At 42.2% G+C, this 26,001-nt stretch overlaps 1 protein-coding gene across 1 annotated transcript in view; it reads left to right on the top strand.

Annotated features, from left to right (window-relative positions):
* The window catches only part of polr1a (RNA polymerase I subunit A), a 148,422-nt gene that overhangs the window by 116,835 nt on the left and 5,586 nt on the right, over positions 1-26,001 (top strand). The window contains exons 33-36 of the mRNA XM_079670210.1: positions 848-1,144; positions 6,639-6,839; positions 13,430-13,547; positions 18,364-18,528. Of these exons, the coding sequence (XP_079526336.1) occupies positions 848-1,144; positions 6,639-6,839; positions 13,430-13,547; positions 18,364-18,528 (781 nt within the window). The remainder of the gene's footprint in view (positions 1-847; positions 1,145-6,638; positions 6,840-13,429; positions 13,548-18,363; positions 18,529-26,001) is intronic.

Below are 26,001 nucleotides of genomic sequence, written 5' to 3'. Positions count from 1 at the left end.
GCCCAGGGGGATCAACTTAATGGGAGACGCAAGCTGCCCGTGTCGAGCCAGCTCTCTCTCTCCAACAACTCGTTTCTCAGAAACGGGGGTACATTAGAGATGATTTTTTAGCTGGAGTGACAAGGGGTAGCACGGGTAACAGCGTCCCTTTAATCACTAGCCCGCTCTCCACCAGCTGGTTAGTTTTCTCCTTGCAGTCTAAAAAAATAACCAGTGCACTGTTCATGCGGGAGGCAGATTTAACTCTGCCATATCCCACCACAGCCCCCACAGCCAGACCACACTCCTCCACCGACACACCGACAGGTGGAGAGAGCTTGATGGCGTGTTGGCGAGTCAGCTTCTCTAAACCAGCGCAGCTGCCACGGAACGCCATGCCGGGTGGCTTGACTGCAGCTGCAGCAGCTAGACAAACAATTAGACAAACAATTCACCAGTGCAATCAAACAACACCACCAAAAAACACCAAAGTCGGTGAAATGATGCACAAAGACATCAACTATTTCATTTATTGTTTTGGTTGTGTGTGATTTAATTAATTTATTATAATTTCATTTATTATATATCATTTATATATTTTAATATTATTTCACATTTAATTTGCAATGTTGAATTTTCAATACAAAGTTATGTTTGAAAGGATGTACTTGAGTTATTATTATATATAATCATTATGTCAGTGATCTAAAATGGTCTTACAATATTATCGTTTATCGCAATAATTTCCAGGAAAATGTATCGTCCAACAAAATTAATTATCGTGACAGGCCTAACCCTGTGCATATTAAAAACCAATGCATTACCTACTGTTGTATCACCATTAACATCTGTGTGTTTTCCTCCACAGGTGGACTATGAGAGTGAGGAAGAGGACAAAGGCGAGGAGGATAAAGAGGACCAGGACGAGGAGCAGGAGGAGGAGCAGCAGGAGGAGGGGGAGGAGGAGGAGGCAGAAGGTGAGTCGGAGGAGTCCCAGCCCGAATCTGGTAGAGTGACATCAGAGAGGAGGAAGAAAAAAATATCAAAACAACTTGAAGAGGAAGAAGAGGACCCCTTGGATCTGATGAGGATTAACTCTGTTCTGCAGTCCAACCCGGCCATCGAGAGATACAGCTACGATGCTGAGAGCGAGCTGTGGTGTGAGGTGAGTCCATCGCACAGCTGATTCAGAAGATTTGACATGGCTGCTCTTTAGCATTGAGATGTTTTATTAGTTTGTGTAGCCAAAGCAGCATATAGATTGTTCTCTGAACTCATACAAGTTCTGTTAACATTACTATTTATTTTTAAGTAATTTATCTAAAGTGACTTACATACACTTCAGAACTGTGAACATGCCCTAAAGTTGGCTAAGTATCTTGCACAAGGACACTTGGACATGTTGAATGAAGGGGGTATGATTGAACCACTAACCCACTGATTGGTAGCCCAGCCGCTAATGTAAGATTCAAAATGTTGCATAATTTCTCAACTCTTCACATAATATATTGGTAAGGTAAAATATGTTGTGTCACGGCCACTTAGTGACACTTATTACACAGCTACTTACTAACATAATATTGATTCAAGCATGAATATATTGATTTGAATATAACTAGATTAGTTTTTTTGTGCATTTTAAAACTTTTAGGACCTCGTGATATAAATAAAGGCTATTCAAGCGTCATACTGGGTTGTAGATAAAAATGTGCTCGTTCACAGACGTCTCTTTTCTAATATAAATTGAGGGAAAAAATGTGGTCCCAATTACATCACTTGACACTACTAGAAATTCCTTCAGCGAAGAGACAGCTCACTTTCTCAAAATGACGGCGGCACTGATCAAGTTTTTGTGCCTCGTAAAGGTACGTCCACACGTCAGCGTGCGTTGAAGCTTGCCGGTGGTCGTATCTGGCGTGCGACCAAAAACCAATCACATTAGGCACTTTCACACCGGAGTACTTATCCCCGTACTTTTCCCTTTCAGTTCCGATAGTTCCTGGGATTTTGCCTTCACACCAAAAAGAGAACTTAGTTCATGAGAACTTTTCCCCCTTTTCAGTCCCTGCTAGCAGGGCTCAACAGTAACGGTTGCCATGTTGCCATTGGCAACCATTTTTGCAAGGTGAATTGAATGTTGTCCATTCACTTCCGGTAAAAGTTCCTTCAAAATAAGACTCCCGATCTTATTACTACCAAAATAAAAGTGCAAAACAAAACTTTACCATATAAAAATATTGGCATACAAATACAGGACTGTCTCAGAAAATTAGAATATTGTGATAAAGTTCTTTATTTTCTGTAATGCAATTAAAAAAACAAAAATGTCATACATTCTGGATTCATTACAAATCAACTGAAATATTGCAAGCCTTTTATTATTTTAATATTGCTGATTATGGCATACAGCTTAAGAAAACTCAAAAATCCTATCTCAAAAAATTAGAATAGTTCCTCAGACCAAGTAAAAAAAAAAGATTTATAACAGCAAAACACAATCAAACATTTGAAAATGTCCATTAATGCACTCAGTACTTGGTTGGGAATCCTTTTGCACGGATTACTGCATCAATGCGGCCTGGCATGGAGGCAATCAGCCTGTGGCATTGCTGAGGTGTTATGGATGCCCAGGATGCTTCAATAGCGGCCTTTAGCTCATTAGCATTGTTGGGTCTGGTGTCTTTCAGCTTCTTCTTCACAATACCCCACATATTCTCTATGGGGTTCAGGTCAGGGGAATTTGCAGGCCAATCGAGGACAGTAATGCCATGGTCAGTACACCAGTTACTGGTGGTTTTGGCACTGTGGGCAGGTGCCAGATCATGCTGGAAAATGAATTCCTCATCTCCATAGAGCTTTTCAGCAGACGGAAGCATGTAGTGCTCTAAAATCTCTTGGTACACAGCTGCATTTACTCTGGGCTTGATGAAACACAGTGGACCAACACCAGCAGCTGACATGGCTCCCCAAACCATCGCTGACTGTGGGAACTTCACACTGGATTTCAAGCAACTTGGATTTTGCTCCTCTCCAGCCTTTCTCCAGACTCTGGCGCCTTGACTTCCAAATGAAATACAAAACTTGCTTTCGTCTGAAAAGAGGACTTTGGACCACTGTGCAACTGTCCAGTGCTTCTTTTCCTTAGCCCAAGTCAGACGCCTCTTCCGTTGTCTTGAGTTCAGAAGTGGCTTGACCATGGGAATACGGCTATTGTAGCCCATTTCCCGGACACGTCTGTGAACAGTGACTTTTGATACCTGGACTCCAGCTTCAGTCCACTGTCTTTGAAGCTCCCCCAAATTCTGGAAGCGACTCTTCTTCACAATGCTGTTAAGGCTGCGGTCATCTCTCTTGGTTGTGCAGCGTTTCCTGCCACATTTCCCCCTTCCAACAGACTTTTTGTGGATGTGCTTTGAAACTGCACTCTGTGAACAGCTTGCTCTTTGAGAAATTTCTTTTTGTGTCTTACCCTCCTGATGGAGGGTGTCAATGACGGTCCTCTGGACAGCAGTCAGATCAGCAGTCTTCCCCATACTTGTGATTTAGTTTACTGAACCAAGCTGAGTGTTTTTCAAGGCTTAGGAAACCCTTGCAGGTGTTTCGAGTTAATTAGACGATTCAAGTGATTCGTTGAACACCCTACTAGTATACTTTTTCATGATATTCTAATATTTAGAGATAGGATATTTGAGTTTTCTTAAGCTGTATGCCATAATCAGCAATATTAAAATAATAAAAGGCTTGCAATATTTCAGTTGATTTGTAATGAATCCAGAATGTATGACATTTTTGTTTTTTTAATTGCATTACAGAAAATAAAGAACTTTATCACAATATTCTAATTTTCTGAGACAGTCCTGTATAATCACTTCTATAAAAAGGTAACACATTTTAAATATAGTTAGACATATCAAAGGTAATTTACAGCATTACAAATTAATATCTAATTCTTAACTGAATGGTTTCCATTTATTTAAAATTAGAAATGTATTAGTCTGGCCAATGACAGAACCACAATCGAAGACTTCAATGCTGAAGGGCCAGTGGATCTATGGTGGGGGTCAAGGTCAAGAAAAACCACATTTGAAAGGGAGACAACAGATGACCAAGAAACTAGTGACTTGCTCAATTCATTTGTGAGGGATCTGTGAAGAACATGATAACAGCTGCACTACTGGTATTTAGTTTACCAGCAATTGAGGGTAGACAAGTTTACTACCACTTTAGTTTCAAATAATTGTGTTAATTACTTATTCTAAAGCATTTGAACATTCTTTTGTGTCACATTTTCATTATTAAGTTGATGTATAACTGTATAGTATCTTAATTATTTAAAATATAAGGTGACTAAAAATGGCAACCGTATTTTCAGTTTTGGCAACCAAAAGCTGATGCCTGGTTTCCGGCCTGGAAACCACTTTTAAAAGTTAGCGTTGAGCCCTGCTGCTGGAGAGCAGGTACTTTCCTGGGGAGAAAAAAGTTCACATTTCTGATTGGCTGGGCGAATTGCAAACCAAGCCCCGTAAAACTCTAAAAAGTTTTGTGAAGCCGCCATTGTATTTGCTGGCATTAGCATTATTAGCACTAGCCCCACGCACCAACGGAGAGAGACTGACTTATGGCAACACAAAAAAAAACATGGGAACAGTGGAGTGATGAGGAGGTGTCGGCGTTCTGGCGATTTACTCGGAAGGCTTCAGTAGAAGGTGCTTCAGTCCCAGCAGCTTCTAGCCAGTCCCCAACTCTGGGGACTTCCGGGCAGGGATTTCGGGTGGCAGTATACGCCTGAAGTTGTTTGCGGCCTGCCAGTAAACCCAAAGCAGAAGAAGAAGTGACGTCAGCGGCTTCATTTGCTTAATCTTCCCTCAGGGACTTATTCCGGTGTGAATGCGATCTGCTCTTTAGTTCCATGGGGGAACTAAGTGCTGGGAACTAAGTAAGGCAAAGTACTTGGTGTGAAAGTGGTTATTAATCTCCCGCCCTGGACACACAAGCACACGGTTTAATCGGCTAGAGCTTGCACTTCCGTCGACGCTTGAAAGGTTGAACTTTTCTCAACTTTCAGCGCGAGCAACGGAGGCAAAGCAACGGAACCACAATGCAGTTCGGCAAAGCGTGACATCACCCCATTCAAAGTGAATGGGAAGCGTCTCCGTTGAAGCAACGCACGCTGCCGTGTGGACGGGCCATAACCGTCCAAGTGGAATTATTATTTTTTTTCATTAAACATTCTTTAAACACTGCCAGTTAGTTAAAGTTGGTGTTGACTTCTGTGGATTCTCTGTCGTGCAGCGCTCTGTCTTCTAACCTCATTGCTTCTCTTTTTCTTCTGTTTTCTGGGGACAGTTTAGCCATCATGAATCCAAATGTGTGTTTTTTTTTTTGGCCACTGCTGACTTTTAATCGACCGGTCTTCTTTCTGCAGATTGATATGACTAAACAAGGTCTATTGATCAGAGCCTCCTCCTTAGCAACAGTCGGCTATTAAAAGAAAAACAGGTCGCTGAATGTTTAAACTGACCAATCAGAAAATGTAATACTTCCCTAGATGTAATTTGTAATGCAAGCAAATGAATGCCATGTAATAAAGGTTTATCAAATCCTTTTCAAACCATGCCTGCTTACCAATTGCTGTCAATATAGTCATAAATCATCATAAAACAGCCATTCTTTAAATATATAACCACTTTATGATGCTGTTTATTGGCGCTGCATGGCTGGCGTCTCCAGCAACGTGTCAAAAATATACGGCTGACCCAGGGTTTGTAAAGAGGCCTTAGTAGAAATGTTGTGCTATGACCCTTTATGGTTCCCACAGTTCAAACTGCAAGAAAATGTAGATTAGAAAAGTGCAAATTGCGACACGGTGTTGTCTTTCTCAGATTCTATTGCTATTTCTCTTTAACACACTCTTATAAGTGAGTTCTGTGTGATTTTGGTTACATTTAATGTCCGTATTCAAGCTAACATGAAACGTGTGTGGTTCAGAAAAAGAAATTCAGTGGGCTACCTGTCTTTCAGTTCAGTAAATGGGCCTATTGTGCTTTTTGCAGTTTCATCTTTCCTGTAGTGTGGTTTATAGGTTTTTGAAACTGCATTCAGCCATGTCAGTGACATTTTGTAAAATATTTTTGCTGAAAAATGCTCTTGGTCGGTCGGTCGAATAATCGATGATTATTCGCCAGGGCTGCCGAATAATCGATTTTGATCATGGTCAGTTTCTGGCAACCCTATTATTAACTTGTATTGAGTTTAGTTCATTGATTTACAGATAGTTGAAAAAAACTTACAGTAGGCCTCTAATAAAAAAAGATATATTCATTGCGTAATGTATTGTTTGTTTATACCTGCGTAGATGATCATGTCAGTAGATGTGCTGATTTTAAAGCAAACTGGCAGGCAGCTGAAGCAGCATTAGCACATAGCTTCCTGTGCTTTGCAGGACATATTCAAATCTCCTTATCGAGTATGCAGTTGTACATTTGCTGAGAGGGCCCCTTTATTAGAGGGTCATTTGACAGTTGTGAATAACTATCTGCAGTGTAAATGCTTCTTCTGAGGACCAAATGTATCTGTAATGTAACTCCATGTGTGTGTTAAAAATATCAACAGCTCTTTAAAGGGTTATTGTTTTAAACCCTTCTGCCCCTCGTTCACAGGTGGACCTGGTGCTGCCGGTGAGCAAGGTGCACTTTGACCTGACTTCAGTCCTGTCAACACTGGCTCAGAACGCTGTCATCATGGAAACCAAAGGCCTGACGCGCTGCCTGCTTAGTGAAGTCACCACGAAGACGGGAGAGAAAGAGACGCTCTTCAACACGGAAGGCATCAACATGCACGAGCTGTTCAAGCACAGCGATGTACGTAGGACGTTTACACTTCTCCTTTGTAACATGAAAGCAAAAACACATTAGCACATTATACGATCAGTCTGAGTTCACTTATTTCTGGCACTTTGCAGCTCTTTCATCCATGTTGATTCACCTTATCACTAATGTGTAAATAATGATGAAGCACAGAGTTAACTTATTGAGTCACTTGATGAATAACTTGATGGGATATGGGTGAGATTGGCCTGTAGAAGACAATATCTTACTGAAATGTCTTGTACAGATGGAGCGATTCATTTCGGGCAGTTTGAAACGCGAGGGCCGTGATTGTTACGTGATCTGCCCTCGCTCAAGGGAAAACTCCAGCTTGACTTGAGACCGCCCCCGTGATAGATAAATGTATTTATAATGAAGCCAGCTGCATCATTGATCCACCAGGAGGTGCAGTGGGGTTCCACACTGGAGCTCATGTGAAATAAAGTCAGATACAGTACGCTGGATGTACAGCGGAACTTTGTTAAGATCCATATGTCACGGATATCATACTCTGTGCTAAATAAGAGACATGTAATCATTTACAAAACATCAACATGTTGTTATTTAACAAAATAATTTTGTTATTCGAAAAAAATGAACGGGAGGAAATGCAGCCCGGCTCTCGATTTTTAATCCTAATTTAATCATCATCTTCACCACGATCATTTATGTTTATGTTCGCCGAATTGACATGAAATCACTGACACATATGAATATACTGTATTCAACTTCATTAAAACGTTATTAACGTGCCTAAACTCAGTAATTCACCAAAAATATGTATATTTTAATGGAGTTTCGTCGGTCGATCAGGATCCCAAAGTGTAGCGGAGGGATCCTCATCTGTATGAAGGGTGTTATTTTCCCCATAAAGAACAAGTCGCTGCAAATTATCCCGCTTATTACATGGCCACATTCTCAACAAAGTAACGACATGACTCCCAATATTAATTGAAATGCTTTTATGGATTTAGAAAATGTTTTTATTGATTTAAAAAATAGTTGTATGTATTGATTTAAATTCACATGCATCCGCTAAGAAAAATAGTCCGTTGTTACAGTTTTTTAAACAGTCTGAATGAAACGGCAGCTCTCAGCTGTGTATTTACACAACTAATGGCCCATCAACCACAGCTCTCTCCCCCCCTCCCCCCCTGATCTTTCTTCTCCAGCAGCTAAATTAACAGTAGGTTACTCTGAGTGACCATAGACTGTATGTGACAAGCTTACAGTTAGTGACGTAACAACACCATAAAAGCTGGTGGGTTGAAAGCAATACGGGAGGTAAAAATAACTACAATAATTGTGACTTATTTATTGTGGCTTTTATGTTTTTAGGTATAAAATTGTATGTAATTCAGGCTTATAGTTCCCCCTTCTCTAAAAGCCTTCAAAAATGACAATATTCATTGTAATTTAATAAATCTTTCCAACACACATTGTAAAAAATAGCCTACTGTAAGTTAAGAAATCATTTCAATATGTACATCTTCTGATGTAACAACAATAACATTATAAATAGTAACATAGCTGAACATGGTATTGCACATTTAGCTTTGAGTGTTACTGACCTGAGATGTTTTTATTACATGAATTAAGGTGACTGAGGCTTTTTAACATACAGGGATGCAAACTCATCAGGTATGAAAAAGGTGACAAGGATCCGAGCCCCCGGCTCCCCCACCCCACGGAATGACAGAGGATTTTAGCAGTCAGAACAGCTAAAGCAGCAGTGTTAATAATAACAGAAACGCCAAAGAGTCACATAATAGAAATATATAAAAGCATTTATTTCAAATTGTGGAGCAGTCAGTTTATAATTTTGGCAGCAATGTTGAGCATTTTGAAAATGTATTTTCAGGCCTCTGTGCAAGGCTTAAGTCTTTTTATCTTTATAGCCACATGGTGTAAAGTAACTAAGTTCATAAACTCAACAAGTACTATACTTTGGCACAATTTTGAGATACTTGTACTTTATTTAAGTATTTCAATGTTTTGCTACTTTGTTCTTCTACTCCACTACAGTTCAGAGGTACATGGTGTACTTTGACTCCACTACATGTATTTAATACCTTTAGTTACTTCACAGATCTGGATTAATTAAGTGAAATATAATCAAGTGTTAAATCAGACTTTAGTTCCACCTGGAGTAAATCCACAAGCTACCCTGCAGTATACAAAGTCATTCAAACTAGCTGCACCTTTAGCAGCTTTGAGAACACTTTCATGATCAATCATTATAAAACATATCATATTTATTATTCTGAAATGGACCAATCTGCAAACTGACTATACTTTTACTGTCGCTACTTTCACTATATTCTGATGAGAATACTTTTTTACTTTTACTTGAGGAACATTTTGAATGCAGGACTTTTACTGTAACAGAGTATTCCTACACTCTGGGACTATTACTTTTACTCAAGTACAAGATCTGAGTACTTCTACTTTTACTCAAGTACAATATATATACTTATACCACCTCTGTTTATAGCCTATGAAAAAAACTATTAGAAATAGAAGGCTAAAGCTAACGTTAGCAGATAGTGACAATGTATGCTAGCTAGCTAGCTCAACGATTCCTTAAATAATATTGCCACAGAAAAACTTTTCAGTTCACATCACGGTCTGCCGCTCCGACAGGGAGCTCTGCTCTGAACACCTGAACAGCCCGTTCTAACAGCTGTTCACCAGCGGTCCAGTCTGTGCCACAGTGACTCCGGACGCACAGTTAATATTAACGAACGCACCCGTAGGTAATGTAGCTGCTGAAGCTAGACCATCATCTCGGAGCAGCAGAGCCTTATTATACATCCATGAGCAGAGCAGACAGGCAGGAAGACTCGTGCACACAGCTCGTACTTCATTATAATATATAAAAAAAGAACACCATGCGTGTCATGATGGCACATAACAGCTCACGGCCGCAGATTACTCCGGGTCCCAGCCCCCCCATACCCCAAAAATATTTGTATTGCAGATCTACATGAATCACACAAACGACTTATTTTGGATTCAAAACGGCGAATTTCGCCGAAAGGTGACAAGTTTGCATCACTGAACATAGACAGAGCACAACTGAAACATAACATCTGAAACGATGTAACAACATAATACACTTGTGGGGATGCTTGGGATGTGAGGAGTGAGGGACACGGCTTAGAACGGGCGTGTCGCCTGGCAGGACAGGAGAGTGTGTGCACCAGTCTGCCTTGATCTATGAATTCATGTCCGTGACACTCACTGCTGCCCACAGCTGTTTTATAGAAGGAAATTCCTTCACTTCATAAAAGTTTTTAACCACACACACCTCTACTACACACACATGACGGGTGTTATTTTCCCCATAAGGAACAAGTCGCTGCAAATTATCCCGCTTATTACACGGCCAAATTCTCAACAAAGTAACGACATGACTCCCAATATTAATTGAAATGCTTTTATGGATTTAGAAAATGTTTTTATTGATTTAAAAAATAGTTGTATGTATTGATTTAAAAAATAGTTGTATGTATTGATTTAAATTGACATGCATCCGCGAAGAAAAATAGTCCGTTGTTACAGTTTTTTAAACAGTCTGAATGAAACGGCAGCTCTCAGCTGTGTATTTACACAACTAATGGCCCATCAACCACAGCTCTCTCCCCCCCTCCCCCTTGATCTTTCTTCTCCAGCAGCTAAATTAACGGTAGGTTACTCTGAGTGACAAGCTTACAGTTAGACACAACACTGTCATTGCAAGTGACCCTCAGTTAGTTGACTTTTATGTTCAACTGCTAAATTCGTTACTGATAAAAAAAGGGCTTCTACTGTACCTAATTACCTTAACACTAGAACCGCCAGAGGTTTTTGTATAGGCCCACCTAAACCTGTCAAATCCCGCTATTAGAATGCAATTTTTAACAACATAGGGTGCTACATAACACACTTTCAGGAAAAGTCAGGGACTGGGAGACTTTAATATTTTATTGAAAAAAAGTTACATTGCACACACACAACACACATCACACAAATTGACCCGATTGGCGGTTCTAGTATTAAATAAACTCACTAATTAATTAAACCAGTTCAATACGCATTATTCTTATTCTTATCATTCTTTATGAGCGCAGAAATAGTCTTAAAATCAGATCTGTTTTTTAAATGAAATCTGACGGCAGGCAGTTAGTTCTGATCACCTATGACAAATGCGCCGCACCTAATCGCTGGCCATTCAGCCACAGACACTGTTCGAAATGGGGGGGAGCTAGGAGGAGCTTGGCTCCCCCGAAGAGGGAGGGAGCTCCCCTGAAAGGCTGACTTTGAGATAAATAGGGGGAGCCCAAAACAGTCGACCATATTTGTGTCACACAGATTAGAAATGTTGAGTTTCTGTAAATAACAGTTCTTGAAATAAATAATAGTTATTGTTCATTACAGTTTCTGAATATTTGTTTTATATTTGTGAATATGTCTGGGTGTTGCCATCTGTACGTGGCGGCGCTGCATTCTTACTTACGTTGCTATGGTTATGGCGGTGATGCCGGCGCGGTATTTGAAATGTTCATATTGATATTTTTTTAACTCTGGCTGTGTAATAAAAAAATATGGCAAAACGAAAACAGCCAAGCGTCACAGCTTTTGGATTCACAAGCAAAGAAGCGAAGGAGTCTAAAAATGACAACGTGAACGGAAAACAACTTTTAGTTGGCCGGCTGTAAGCGGCGTTAGGGTCGAGTTTGACAGCTCCACACCGAGGGAGAGGCCTGCCGATGTGGAGCCTGAAGAGGCTTCAACAACGGCCACATCCGCCGGCAAAGTGACACCGTCTGTATTAGTAGAATTAGAGTGTTTTTATAGCAATTGATCGCATCCGCGCTGCTGCGCCAGTCAACAGAGCGTGCGTGTGACATATTTAGTAGCAGGATGTGCTCTGAAAAATAGGGCTCCCCGAAAGCAAATGGGTAATTCGAAAACTGACAGAGCTCCCTCAATACAAATCAAACTGTAGAAGGTGTGAAAGCACCTATTGTTTTTAAATAATGGTCGGAATGTGACCTGTGAGCCTTCTGAATTACCGTGGGACAGCACATTCTAAACTAAAATGTTCAATCAATAAAGTAACATCTTATCTTATCTTAATAATATCTTCATATTAATAATAATAATAAATCATACAGTATGTGTCCGAAAGGGAGCAGGAGGAAGCAAACACAAAAATATACTGCATATTAAAGCAAACGATTGTAAAGGTTAAAGTATGAGCATAACAAATAAAGAAGTGTAATGTAAACATTTACATTATAATTATGATTATTTAATATATAAAGACTATATATTATTGAATTACAAGATTAGATATACTTTAGTTGATCTAAAATATTGATGTGTTAAAATGCTCTTCAAAACACAACTGAAAGTCTATGAAACTTGTCTTTCTGTATTTGTGAATGAAGCGCCATCTCCTGGTTAAAACCTGAAATTGAACATCTGGCAACGCCCTCTTGGAAAATAGTGGGAGGGCTTAACATTCCTCTATACTGGTCTTTGGCTGGTGGTAGGCAGGAAGCTGTAAGCTGGAGTCCGAAATTCAGTGCTCCATCTGTATGTATATGAAATGATCTCATAAGATGGCTTTATTTGCTTTTTTTGATTGCAGATAACAGTTTGTGATTTTCGCTATTTAAAGTCAAAGTTGGAAAAAAGTTTATTTCAATTGAAATTGCTTTTAAGTTTTTTGGACAAAACTTAACTTAAAATTAGAATTGGCACTTTACAGGACTTAATCCATTTATGACAAGGCCTCTTAACATTTCCTGACAGGATTCACAGGTACCTACACAGATTTCAGATTTCTCCCATTACGTTTTTATCAGTTAAAATGTTCATTTTAAGAGAGTATTATAGATCTACAGTTAGGTTGGTGATCTGTAATAAAATGTATTTAAATTCAACACATCTCTAACCAGGTTTGAACTAATCGTAAATCCAAACAAGATATACATTTAATGTCTCTTTTCTAAAGATCTTTTAATTTAGTAAATACGATTTATCCAGATGTTCCCTTTTGCACCTGTAGAACAGATAGGTTAAAGATAGAGAAGTTTTGTTAGGAAAAAACAAAAAAAAAATGTGTCAGGATCATTTATCTGTTTTAGTACTGATCTAATAAGTACTGCTCCACTACCCGATGTTCTAAAAAATACTAGAAGCTTTGCTAACATCCAAAAAGATGTACCTTGTGATGGGAGTGCATGGAGAGATCAAAACTCACCTGTCTTACAAAGATGAACAAATAACAAACTTTGAGACATTATGCTGGCAAAACATTAGTGTTCACCTATTCTTAAATCAGAGAGAGAGAGCTTTTACTTAAACTGGAGAGAAATCTATTCAAATAATATTGGGAAAATTTGGGGAAACAATTCTGTTGAGTCGTGATGTGAATCATGTATACCTTGGTAGATATTTGTTCATTTGGATAATAACACAAATGCAGTGACTTACTAATTAAAGACTTTAAGGGTTGGGTTACCAGCTCAATAAATATTATTACGACATAGCACATATTTTTTTAAATCATACTTTTATATTTCTCTCTCCAGATCTTGGACATCAACAGACTCTACTCCAATCAGGTCCACGCCATGGCTCAGACCTACGGGATCGAAGTGGCTCTGAAGGTCATAGAGAAGGAGATCAAAGACGTCTTTGCTGTCTATGGTATACACGCACACGCAAATACGCACACACACAAACGCACACGCAAATACACACACATGCACACACACACACACACACACACACACACACACACACACACACACACACACACACACACACACACACACACACACACACACACACAGTAATACACCAGTATAGCTGCCTATAGTAAAATGCACTCTTGTACGTGTTTTATACATGAACATGTGTCCCCGGTGTGTCAGGGAACTCACCAAGTGTCAGAAAATATAACCCTCTCTCTTTTCCTCTATACCCAAATCTCTAAAAACGGGGCTGCAACGGATCTGATACAGACTGATCCAGATTTTTATAATTTTCTACGTCACAAAAGTGGTGCTCCGCTTAGTGGTCAATTCTCCACCAATCAGGGGAATGAGAGGTTGGGCCACGGCCGGCCATTGCCGCTGGAAAGCGCTGGAGACGCTGTAGTACATATGCCAGGCCTGTAAGTGGCGCTGTAGTCTGCCACAAAAGCAGCGAAGAAGACTTCCCGTGCATGGTTGCCGTGGTTGCCCTTCTGTTTATTCTCTCCGCTGTGGCTCTTTTTCTCCCTCCCCGAGGCAAGCGTTTGCGCCTCCTGCTTTAAAACAAATGAATAATGACTCTATATAATCATATGTAAGGGATAATGTGCAGCGACACGGTCATTATGGGGAAAAGAACACCGACAGGCTGATCAGGAGCCCGACGCGAAGCGGAGGGATCTAGATCGGCAAGGTGTTATTTATGATGACCAAGTAGCTGCACATCCCGCTTATTACATGGCCACATTCTCAACAAAGTAGCGATATGACTCCCAATATTAATTGAAATGCTTTTAGGGATTTAGAAAATGATTTTATTGATTTAAAAAATAGTTGTATTGATTTAAATTCACATGCATCTGCTAAGAAAAATAGTCCGTTGTTACTGTTTGAACTAACGTAGCAACTGCAGGAACTGCTTTGATAGCGTTTTTGAGGAGCTTTTTGATTACAGATTTGAAAATATCGTTGCTTGCTTTAAAAGTAGCACAATTCATTATGCAGGGTCTTAAAAAGTCTTAAATTTGATAATCTGAATTTAAGGCCTTAAAAAGGTCTTAAATATGACCAAAAAAATAAGAAAGGTCTTAAATATGATTTAGAAGGTCTTAAAAATGATCGGATTTGAAAGGTACTTCCGTGTTGCGATCGCGTCTAAAATGTGTTTTGGGGAAAATGTCCGGGCTGCAAAGTAACCAGTGCGGTAAGAGCCTTTCAGTTCCCCCCAACAATTTGTATTGAAATAAATCAACATGGAACCAGCAATCACTAACTTTGTTTCCCCCGGCCCCTTATCGGAGAACACCCAATTAGTAACCTAGCAACCCAGCTTCAGCTAGCGGCAGTCAGAAACTCATGTCTCTTCGAATCTACTTACAAATAAATATGGGGAAGTGTAAGTTAAATCGTATTTGGTTGGAAAACATCGAATTTAGTGCTTGGTTGAAACCAGTGGAGGGGAACATGTTTGAAGCCCCTCGCACCTTTTGCAAAAGAAAGCGTTTGTTTTGCTAATGTAGCGTTAACTAGTGCAGCGTTAGCTAGTGCAGCAGCTCCCGCAACAACACCGGGGGACCTCCAGGCAACATTTGGGTCTACGTCAACCCTAAAAGCGGAGGTGCTGTAGATGCTAAATACCGTAGCTAAACACCAATCATACAACAGCAATGATGAAAGATTGTAGCCAAGGCAGCAGAGCTCTGAATATAGCTCTTGTTACTCTCACTTTCACTCTCACTCTCACTCTCACTCTCACTCTCACTCTCACTCTCACTCTCACTCTCACACACACACACACACACACACACACACACACACACACACACACACACACACACACACACACACACACTACGGCTGCTCGATTATGGGAATAATCACGATTATGTTGGTCAATAATTAATATCACGATTATTAAATACGATTATTCATTGACTTTGAAAACATCCATTTATTGAACTTTAAAAACAAATAATAATTTGAACATTATCTTTTTAACTGTTGATTACCTAGAACGTATAATTCAACTGAAAAAGTAATACAAAAATTAATTAAATAAATGATATCCAAATAGTAAATACCAATAAACAAGATCAACAAATATTTTGGAGCGCACTTCCACAAGCTACTAAACATTTATAAATATGATAAATAAATATAAATTAGACTCAAATTAATTAGATAAATATGTTGTCACTGTCACAACCTAGCAAAGCTAAATAATTGTTTTTTTCGATTATGTTGTTTTTGTAATTGTGGCAGGCCAAAATCGTAGTTGCGATTAAAATACGATTAATTGCACAGCCCTAACACACACAAGCACACAGAGACACACACACACACACTTTTTGGCTAACACAGTTCTGTACTGTTATGTTCAGTTATTGTTCTTATGTTGAACATGAATACATTTACTTTGTAAGTAATTATGGGACGTATTTCTTCTTTCATAGCAATTTTCCTTCATACTTTCTTGCCGTGAAATAGGTCTTAAATTCTATTCAAAGCGGTCTTAAAAAGGTCTTAAAAAGTCTTAAATGTGAGTTGGCGAAACCTGCAGGAACCCTGTTATGTCAAACCTTGGAAAGTGTCTAAATATCCCTGCCCTAATTCCAAAGTAACTGGCAACTGAATATGTGTTGCCGTCTATGTCTGGACCGCTGCGTAAAAAGGAGGGTTTCTGCCTCGTTACTTCTCTTCTTACTTCTATAAGAATAAAACACGGAGGACGGAGATCTCGTTTTCTCCCCCTCTTCTGACAGCCCAGCAGCTGATCTCAAAGCACGCTCCCCTCTCCTGCAGGGGGGCGTGGTCAGCTGCAGCTCACATAATCCGCCCCCTGCAAAAACAGGGCTGGAAAGAGCCAATAGAGCGAAATAAGGCATGGCTAAAATGCAGGGACCTTTTGGTATTTTGGAAAAAAAACTATATTTATATACTTTATATAGGTATGGCCCTACAATATATTGTTCAAATATATCATGATATGTCCCCTTTAATTAAAATCAATTTGTAAATGTAACACAATTTAAAAGAGGGTTATAATGTTCCACATATATGTTTAGTAGAAGTTAAAATGCAATTTATATTTTTATAAAAACGTATGGACTGTTCAGTAAATAATATTATAATTTACATTTGAAGATACAATCTAAACTGTGTAACCTTATATCTCATTTATGCAAGCGATATTAAAGTCAAATGTTTAATGTTTACACAAATGGTGTACAAATAAAATAATGCTTGCTTAAAGGAAAAATACGATACATTGCTTATATTACATAGAGAGGCGAAGTCCCTCCCTTTCCGGTGGACCTCCATGGCACCTTATTTCCGAAAAATTATGTATTGAAGTCAATGGCGAGAGAAACGTTATCTTTCAATCCCGTTTGAATTGTGCCACGAATTGCACATATGATGTTAGTCAATTTAAAAGATCATTTTGCAAGTAAAAAATGTTTTGCCGTAAAACTATGAAGTAAGACTTTTTTTTTGTGGAACCGCTCAATGAACTACATCTCTGGTCTCGCACAACAACACACGTCACCAAGATGGCCGTCACTACTGTCTTGCCAAACAAGGGATTGACTAGCCTCACTATCACCACAATGAAACAAGTCCTGAAGAATGTCATGCAAAACTGCCTGCCTGCCTTTGATTCTCCCTGAACTGCCTGATCTTTTTAATGTTCAATGTTAACCATTTGTGCAGATAGCATGAAGTAATAAAAGATCGCCGATGCTAATGTAGTGTTAGCATGTCTCCCCCGGGGGCATCCGGGCTTAAAGGTGTATTATAGAATGATCACACCGGTGTGACAAAGGGTTCACGACATATGACTACTACTCTTACTGTTTAACATTTTGGGTTACAATAATGTTACTTCATGTTAAGGCTAATAAAAATAACAAGGTTAAGCCGGCTGTAATGCTAACTAACGTGCTTGCTACTAGCTAGGTAGCTAACTTGATCCAGCAAGCCACTCCTGGTCCTTTCCTCAGACGGGAAGCGAACGAACAAGTAAGACCCATTGCTGGTATGATTACAGCCTGGTACAAAGCACACAGGCATCTTGTTATAGTCATCTTAGCTATCTTATATTTAGTGGAGGAAAACAATTATGACATCACTTACGCGACTCTGGGATTTGTAGTCTTTCTAGTTGCACATTTTTCATAGTCTTATATTTCAACAGTTTTACGACAAACTCTGACTTTTTTGACATGGAAAATATTTTTTAAGATTGAAAAACATATGTGTAATTCATGGCACAATTTGGCTTCGAAAGATAAGTTTTCTCTCCCCATTGACTTCAATACATAATTTTTCCGAAATAAGGTCCCATGGGGCGGTAGTAGAAGGGCCGGACTTCGCCTCTCTATTATCATTTTCAAATTTGATTTACTATTTGAATATTGTTAACATATATATTTAAACCGCTTTTCCATTTTCATATTTATGTGGTAATGAAATGCAAATCTGAATCTTTTTTTCTTTATTTCCTCACACTTTCCTGAAATAACCCATGTTGGAAATTAGAATGCTAATATTGAATTACATTTCTTTACTTGGGGCGGATGTTGGCTCAGTGAGTTAGTGCGCTCATATCCAGACCCAGGGAGCAAAAATACCATGGATTATTATTATTTTCAAATAAAATAGTCTGTTTACAAAGTCCCCTCTGAGCTTCCGTACGGCAGATATCAGATCTTATTATTGTCAGGAGCACTCACATTTAGTCTGTTTTGTGTTTCTCTGTCTGTCTCCAGGTATCGAGGTGGACCCCCGGCATCTGTCACTGGTGGCAGATTACATGTGTTTTGAAGGAATATACAAGCCGTTAAACCGGCACGCCATCCGCTCCAACTCCTCCCCTCTGCAGCAGATGACTTTTGAGACCAGCTTCAAATTCCTCAAACAGGCTACCATGCTGGGTGAGCAACGGCTGATACAAATAGTGATTTATATGCCGGGTACTTTGGTGTCTCAACTGGCGAAATGCACTACGAATGTAGCTTTACTTACTACACTGAACAAAAATATAAATGCAACACTTTTGTTTTTGCTCCCATTTTTCATGAGATGAACTCAAAGATCTAAAACATTTTCTATATACACAAAATAACAATTTCTCTCAAATATTGTTCACAAATCTGAAAAAATCTGTGATAGTGAGCACTTCTCCTTTGCCGAGATAATCCATCCCACCTCACAAAAGAAAAAAACAGTCAGTATCTGGTGTGAGGGTTAGGGATAGGGTTAGGGTTAGGGTTAGGGTAATGTTGTGAATCGAGTGGTCTGTGTTCGTTGTCCATAACATACGCCGCCATACCATAACCCCACCACCACCATGGGCCACTCGATTCACAACATTACCCTAACCCTAACCCTAACACCAGATACTGACTGGTTTTCGGACCCCCCCAATAAAGCAAAAATGCACGTTTCAGAGTGGCCTTTTATTGTGGCCTGCCTAAGGCACACCTGTGCAATAATCATGCTGTCTAAACAGCATCTTGATATGCCACACCTGTGAGGTGGGATGGATTATCTCGGCAAAGGAGAAGTGCTCACTATCACAGATTTTTTCAGATTTGTGAACAATATTTGAGAGAAATGGTTATTTTGTTTATATAGAAAATGTTTTAGATCTTTGGGTTCATCTCATGAAAAATGGGAGCAAAAACAAAAGTGTTGCATTTATATTTTTGTTCAGTGTAGCTATCAATGGCAGTGAAAGTCACTTCCTGTCAGGGCACAACAGCCGAGTATGGTTTGAGACAATGCTAAACGGTAAAATAAAACACACTGCAAGTTTTCACATTTCAAGACTTACAGAATACTAAGGGTAGTATCGAAATTGAGACACAAGCAATAGATTGATTTGTTAGTTTTCTCTTTTAGTTTGAATGCCTGATGGTGAGATAAGACACTGCTAAGCTGATAAGAAATGACTGTGTGTAGAGATCAGAAAGGGTAGTTATTCAACAATGTCAGGAGACAAAGCTCTGAGAGACTAAGCAAATATTTTCTTTAGTCAGTTTGTGCCTCAGTGGATTTCCATCATTCAGGTTTCATGTTTGACAGGAAGAGCCTTCACTAACTCATTGACCCCTAACCTGAACAGTGGAGTCGGCACATGCTTTGCTTTTATTGTCCTTTCATGGTATGCCAACTAGTTCTTCAAGCTAAACTGGCTCAGTGTGATGTAGCTACTCCTTGGGTCCAGTGGTAATTATGTTGACTTCGATAGAAATATGTTCATGAATAAACCACGTTACAGTCCTAGAGATTGAGTAGAGCAAAGAAAAAATAATAATTAAAGGAAATACTACCTATTTTCTTTTAACTGATGTATTCAGCGAGCTATTTTGGAGCTGCCGATTCCCTTATGTGGGGGAAACTTCTGAAGCAATTGGAAACAGGACTCAGAGAGGCACGAGGAGAGCTGGAGCTTTGATGGCAAACACTGGTGGTTTATTTGGAGAATTGACAAGACAGGTGGTGTGTCACGAGTTGACACAGCGGTTGCCAAACCAATTCTGAAGAACTCTTCTGTAGTTCGATCTTTTAACTAGTTTGGAGTGTAATAATCAACATTCTTTATCAGTGAGACTAAAGCAATATGGGCCCTGAATCTAACTAGAGCTCTCGTCCATAGGAAAGAATGTGCGCCAGGGAACCTACCGCCCTGAACAGTAAACTACCTCATGGCGGCTTGTGCTCTGTCATAGACTGGCAACAACAATGCGTCCAAGCTGCTCCTCCTTAAAGGGGACCTATCATGCAAAATGCACTTTTGTACGTCTTTTATACATGAATATGTGTCCCCGGTGTGTCCATACCCAAATCTCTAAAAACGGGGCTGCAACGAAGCTGATACAGACTGATACAGATTTGAATTTTTCTGACATCAGAAAAGGGAATGAGAGGTCGCTCGAAAGCGCTGGAGACGCTGTAGTACATATGCCAGGCCTGTAAGTGGCGCTGTAGTCTGCCACAAAAGCAGCAAAGAAGACCTCCCGTGCATGGTTGCCATGGTTGCCCTTCTGTCTATTCTCCGCTCTGGCTCTTTTTCTCCCTCCCCGAGGCAAGCTCCTCCTGTAATTCAATGCAATCCCTCCCTCGCTGTAATTCTCTCCGGTAGTCCACCAGCAGATGACAAACACCCACCTCTCAGCCTCTTCCAAGGGACGAGGGGACCGTGAGGCAGAAATTCAGTTAGATCTTTTTTCGCCGGCCGACATGTCCGTTAAAGTTTAAATCTTCTGGACAAAATTAGAAAAGTGCCAGTCAAAGGTCTTCTTTGTTATTTATTGAGCTTTTAAGCAAATGAATAACGACTCTATATAATCATATAAGAATAATACACGGAGGACGGAGCCTCTCTTTTCCTCCCCCTCTTCTGAGAGCCCAGCAGCTGATCTCAAAGCACGCTCCCCTCTCCTGCAGGGGGGCGTGGTCAGCTGCAGCTCATTTGCATTAAAGCTACACCACAGATTCAGCCCTTGCAAAAACAGGGCTGGAAAAGCAACACGTTCTCACTCCCAACCCGTCACATATTGACGGACGGTCAGGGCCCCTCCCTTTCACTCTATTACGGACAGGGTACCCTTCCCCGTCACTCTATTACGGACAGGGTACCCTTTGGAAGTCAGTTTTCAACGGGCAGGGCGTCCCATTGACTTGCATAGAGCTTCCTGAACGTTGGTAATAGAGGAGTTGGGATCGCGGCGAAATGCTCTACGCAGATCCATTCTCACAGCGTTTATCAACCTTTTTATTACTCAATATCAAGCCACAGTTATTGTTTTTACTTCTTTATTGTAATTGAATAATGTAGGACTTTTGTTGCCGGCAGTTATGGGGAGAGTAGGGGCTCAGAATACTGAAATCTGTATTGTTTCATCGTTTTTTCCTTCTAATTTTGTTTTCTAAACCACACACTGTTATTTACTCAATAATAACACATAATTATCCTTGTGTTTATTTATTTATTTGTTTGATTAATAAACACAAGTTGGAGTCCGTCAGGACCGAGGGTCAGAGCAGCTCATAGTAGTTGCTTTAGAGAATTTTACACCCGGAAGTATGTATTCTCTCCGCTTCGCTTGACAAACACTGTGATAGTCCTCAAGCTCTGGAGGTTTAGGGGATAGGAAACACTCAAATTTAAAACATATAATTAATAAATGGGGGAAAATTGCTTGTGCCCATAATGGCCAGCATTAATATATATCCACATGACAGCTAAGGTCAGAAGAGCTTTATTTAACAGCTGGTCTTATGTCTGTGACCCCTCCTGTTGTTAATTGATAAGCCTGAAACATGCACTTGTCAAGGTTCACAGGCAAATATGGCATAGCCATCGATCATCTTACATTACATTACATTGCATTTAGCTGACGCTTTTATCCAAAGTGACTTACAATAAGTGTGTTCGGCCAACAAGATACAAACTTGAAGAAAACAGAAACATATAAGTACATCAGGTTTCATAGAGCTAAAACATGTCAAGTGCTACTCAACTGGCTTTAGATAAGTCAGTCCTTTATTAGTATATAAGTGCTTTGTAAGTAATTATATCGCTCGAAGTGGAGTCAAAAGAGATAAGATATATTTTATTGATCCTAAGTTGGAAACATTTGCGTTACATCAGAATGTGTAACAGTTTTAAATATGCAGTGGTGTTTATTTGTAAATCATTTAGTATACTGTAATCACACAAATTCTGTGTTTTATATTTAATAATTCTGTGTTCGGCCAACAAGATACAAACTTGAAGAAAACAGAATCATATAAGTACATCAGGTTTCATAGAGCTAAAACATGTCAAGTGCTACTCAACTGGCTTTAGATAAGTCAATCCTTTATTAGTATATAAGTGCTTTGTTAGTAATTATATCGCTCGAGGTGGAGTCGAAAGAGATAAGATATACTTTATTGATCCTAAGTTGGAAACATTTGCGTTACATCAGCATGTGTAACAGTTGTAAATATGCAGTGGTGTTTATTTGTAAATCATTTAGTATAATCACACCAATTCTGTGTTTTATATTTAATAATTCTGTGTTCTTTATTTATTGATTGTTCAATACCTGACAAGGTCGGAGATGAAAAACCTGGGTCGCAGGTTCCTCAACAGTGCATTACAAGACATCTATCAATATGTGTGTATACCTCCACCATTAAACTGTCATATTCTGCACATTTCTTATACTATCTGAAGAAACACACTCCTCAATGTCAGTTTCGGTGATTTATTGACAAGGATGACGACACCCTAAAACAGAATAATGCAGCAAGATAAGCTGACAAAGTATTACATCCATGCAATTCAATCAACACAAATATATACCACGAAACAGAGTATAGTAGTATAATAGTATAATATATATATAGTATAATATATGGTATAATATAATAGTGGAAACAGTCTTACATGAATGAGTGGACGAACGTCTCAACTCGAGGCGGAGTGCATGAACAATGTTTGAACTAAAATGGCCGCTCGGCACTTCCGGGTCAGAGCACGGCATAACCGGGCAGCGACAGCAGTGACACTGCCCTCTAGTGGCCGGCGATAAACTCTTCATCCCCCCCAGACCGGAAAGCTATGGGCCGGAATAGGTTAACGGTCTACATCCCGTATCCAGCTGCCAGACTCGGGCTCGTAACGTGCAGGCGGCCTCCTCAAGCGGCCCGGCCGAGTCGGCTGGGGCAGCGTCGGCGGCGACTGCGGCACCGGGAGCGGTGCACCCAGGAAGGCACCCGTAGGAACAGCGAGGTCAGAGGACGCCCCATCAGCAGGCGTCGGTGGGGAAGCGCCAATAGCCGAGTCGCGGGGCCCGACAGCCGGCCGCTGAGCAATCCCCTGGGGCGTCGCCCAGCCCGGGTGGATAGGTGGGGGCTGATGACCCAGGGCAGCGGCGGCGACGGCGCAGCCGACTGCTCGCGGGCGCAGGGTGTGGCCGGCGTGTAGGCACGGAGGAACCGCCGGTTGCGCAGTGTCAGACGTCCCGAACCGTCAACCCTGACCCGATACTGGTCGTGGCCCGGCGACTCCACCACGATCCCCGACCTGTCCCATTTGTGGGGGCTCGGGCCTTGCTGGTTCTGGAGGAATACCCTTTCGCCGAGTGCCAATGGGCGGAGCGGTCTCGAGTGAGTCCCCAGAGACTCGGTGGTACGGGACATACGGGTCCGAAGGGCGTCCTCCTTCGCCGCCCATGCCTCGCGCCATAGCAGGCGGATATGCGGGTTCGAGAACTTCTCGAAGCGGTTCACGAAGGAGAGCGAGCCACGAAGTGGGCGGCCGAAGATGATCTGTGCTGGCGAGAGGTCGCAGTCGGGGTCAGGCGTGTTACGCAACTGCAGCATAGCGCGCAGGAAGCGGTCCTGATCAAGGCTGCCCGACGGGCCGGTGTTGGACATCAAGAGGCGCTTAGCAGTCTTAACCGCAACCTCCGCCCTCCCATTCGACTGCGGAAAGCTAACGGAAGACACACGGTGTTCGACGTGCCATAAGCGGAGGAAGTCCTCGGTGTGGCTCGCCTTGAATTCCGGACCACCGTCGCTCGAGAGCTCCTCCGGTACGCCGAAGGTGGCGAAGAACGACCGGAGGTGTTGGACCAGGCCAGCTGAGCCCGCCAGGGCAGTACCCGCCGTAGAGCTCAGGACCTCTACCCAGCCCGAGAGCCGATCCCCGACAACTAGGTAGTGACGGCCCCCATAGTCGAAGAAGTCAGCAAACACCGCCTCGAATGGCGTGGACGGGGGTGGGGACGGCCGGGGGGGTGTAGCCGCCTGTGACGGAGCATTGCGGTTGCAGTCTGCACACCCGTCCCTGGTGGCCTGAATGTCCCCGGACATCCCGGGCCAGTAAACTATGGCTCGGGCATGCTGCCCCATGGCTGAGGTCCCCTGGTGAGCGGCATGGAGATGCCGAAGGACCCTCCCACGGAGGGATGGGGGAACCACGACGCGGTCCCGATAGAGCAGGACGCCGTCCTGGGCGTAGACGGACTCACAGACCGATGACAGACTCGCCAGGGCAGGGTCGTTAACGTCAATCCCACCCTCTTGCTCGATGAGTTGGAGGAGGTGGCCGAGGCATCCATCAGCCGCTGTTTCCCGTGCGAGGAGGGGCCAAGAGACGGCTCCGAGCTCCCGTGCGTCGTCGCGGATGGAGGCCATGAGTGCTGACTCCATGGCGTCAGGCCCGCTCGGCAGCCCCAATGAGAGGCCGTTCGCTGAACCCGAGGGGGAAGGATGCCTCGACGTGGCATCAGCGGCATAGTTGCTCTTGCCAGGCAGATGCACAATGTCGAAGCGCCATGGGAGGGTGCGCTGCTTCAGTCTAAACAGACGCGAGTTTGTGATCTCATCCAGCGTACGGTCGCCAAAGATTTTCACCAACGGCTTATGGTCGGTGACCACGACGAGGTTGTCGGACCCCTGCGTGAAGTACCGCGTCTGTTCCAGGCCCCATGCCACAGCTAGGGCCTCTCCCTCGACGGCTGCATAGCGCTGCTCCGCAGGGGACAGGAAACGCGAGCCCGCGAGGGTGACCCTCCACCCTCCTGGACAGCAGTCCGGTATGCCCGAGGCACAGTGACAATGTTGCTGGAGCAGGAAGTAGCCAATGCCACGCATGGACCAGTCAGGGCGGAGGCAGGTACGCTTCTGCATGTCGTAGATCTCCACGCCCTCGCGGATGGCCTCCATTATGGCTTGCTTGGACGTCTGGAAGGCCTCCTCCAGAACGGGGGACCATAGGAACGCACAGCGTGGGCTGAGGAACGGCTTAAATGGAGCCATCGTGTCACGCAACTGGGCGTAGTTAGCCACCTGGTTGACAAGGCCGAACCAACTCCTGATGTCCGTCGTGGAGCCTGGGGTGGGGAAGTCCCGGATGGCGTCCAAGTATTTTGGGAGCGGTTCGATGGTAGATTCCGACACCCTGAAGCCAGCGAAGTCGACGCACCTCTCCGCGAACTGAAGCTTGTCCGGATTCAGCACGATCCCCGATCGGCCGACACGCGTCAGGAAGTCGATGGTCCTCCACCAGTGTTGCTCCAGGTCGGTGTCATAGTGGATGGTGTCATCCACACAACGTTCCTTGCGTTCATAGTCCGAGAGGACGGCGTCAAACCGACGGTTGTAGCCATCCCCTGACGACAGGAAACCCTGTGGTGCCCTGGTGTAGCGCCAACGGCCGAAGGGCGTGATGAAGGTAGTGAGGTGGCGATCCGACTCACGCAGGGGAACACTGTGGTAGCCGTTCCAGGCGTCCGTGACGGTCTTCCAGGTGCCCTTCGGGACGCGGCGTGCGAGGTGGAACGGGGACTCAGTGGCGAAGGTCTCACGTTGGCAGAACTTGTTGAGGGGGGAGAGGTCCACGGTCC

Source organism: Notothenia rossii (assembly GCF_949606895.1).
Source record: "Notothenia rossii genome assembly, chromosome: 3".
NCBI classification, from domain to species: domain Eukaryota; kingdom Metazoa; phylum Chordata; class Actinopteri; order Perciformes; family Nototheniidae; genus Notothenia; species Notothenia rossii.
This window is presented reverse-complemented; position numbering and strand designations above follow the sequence as displayed.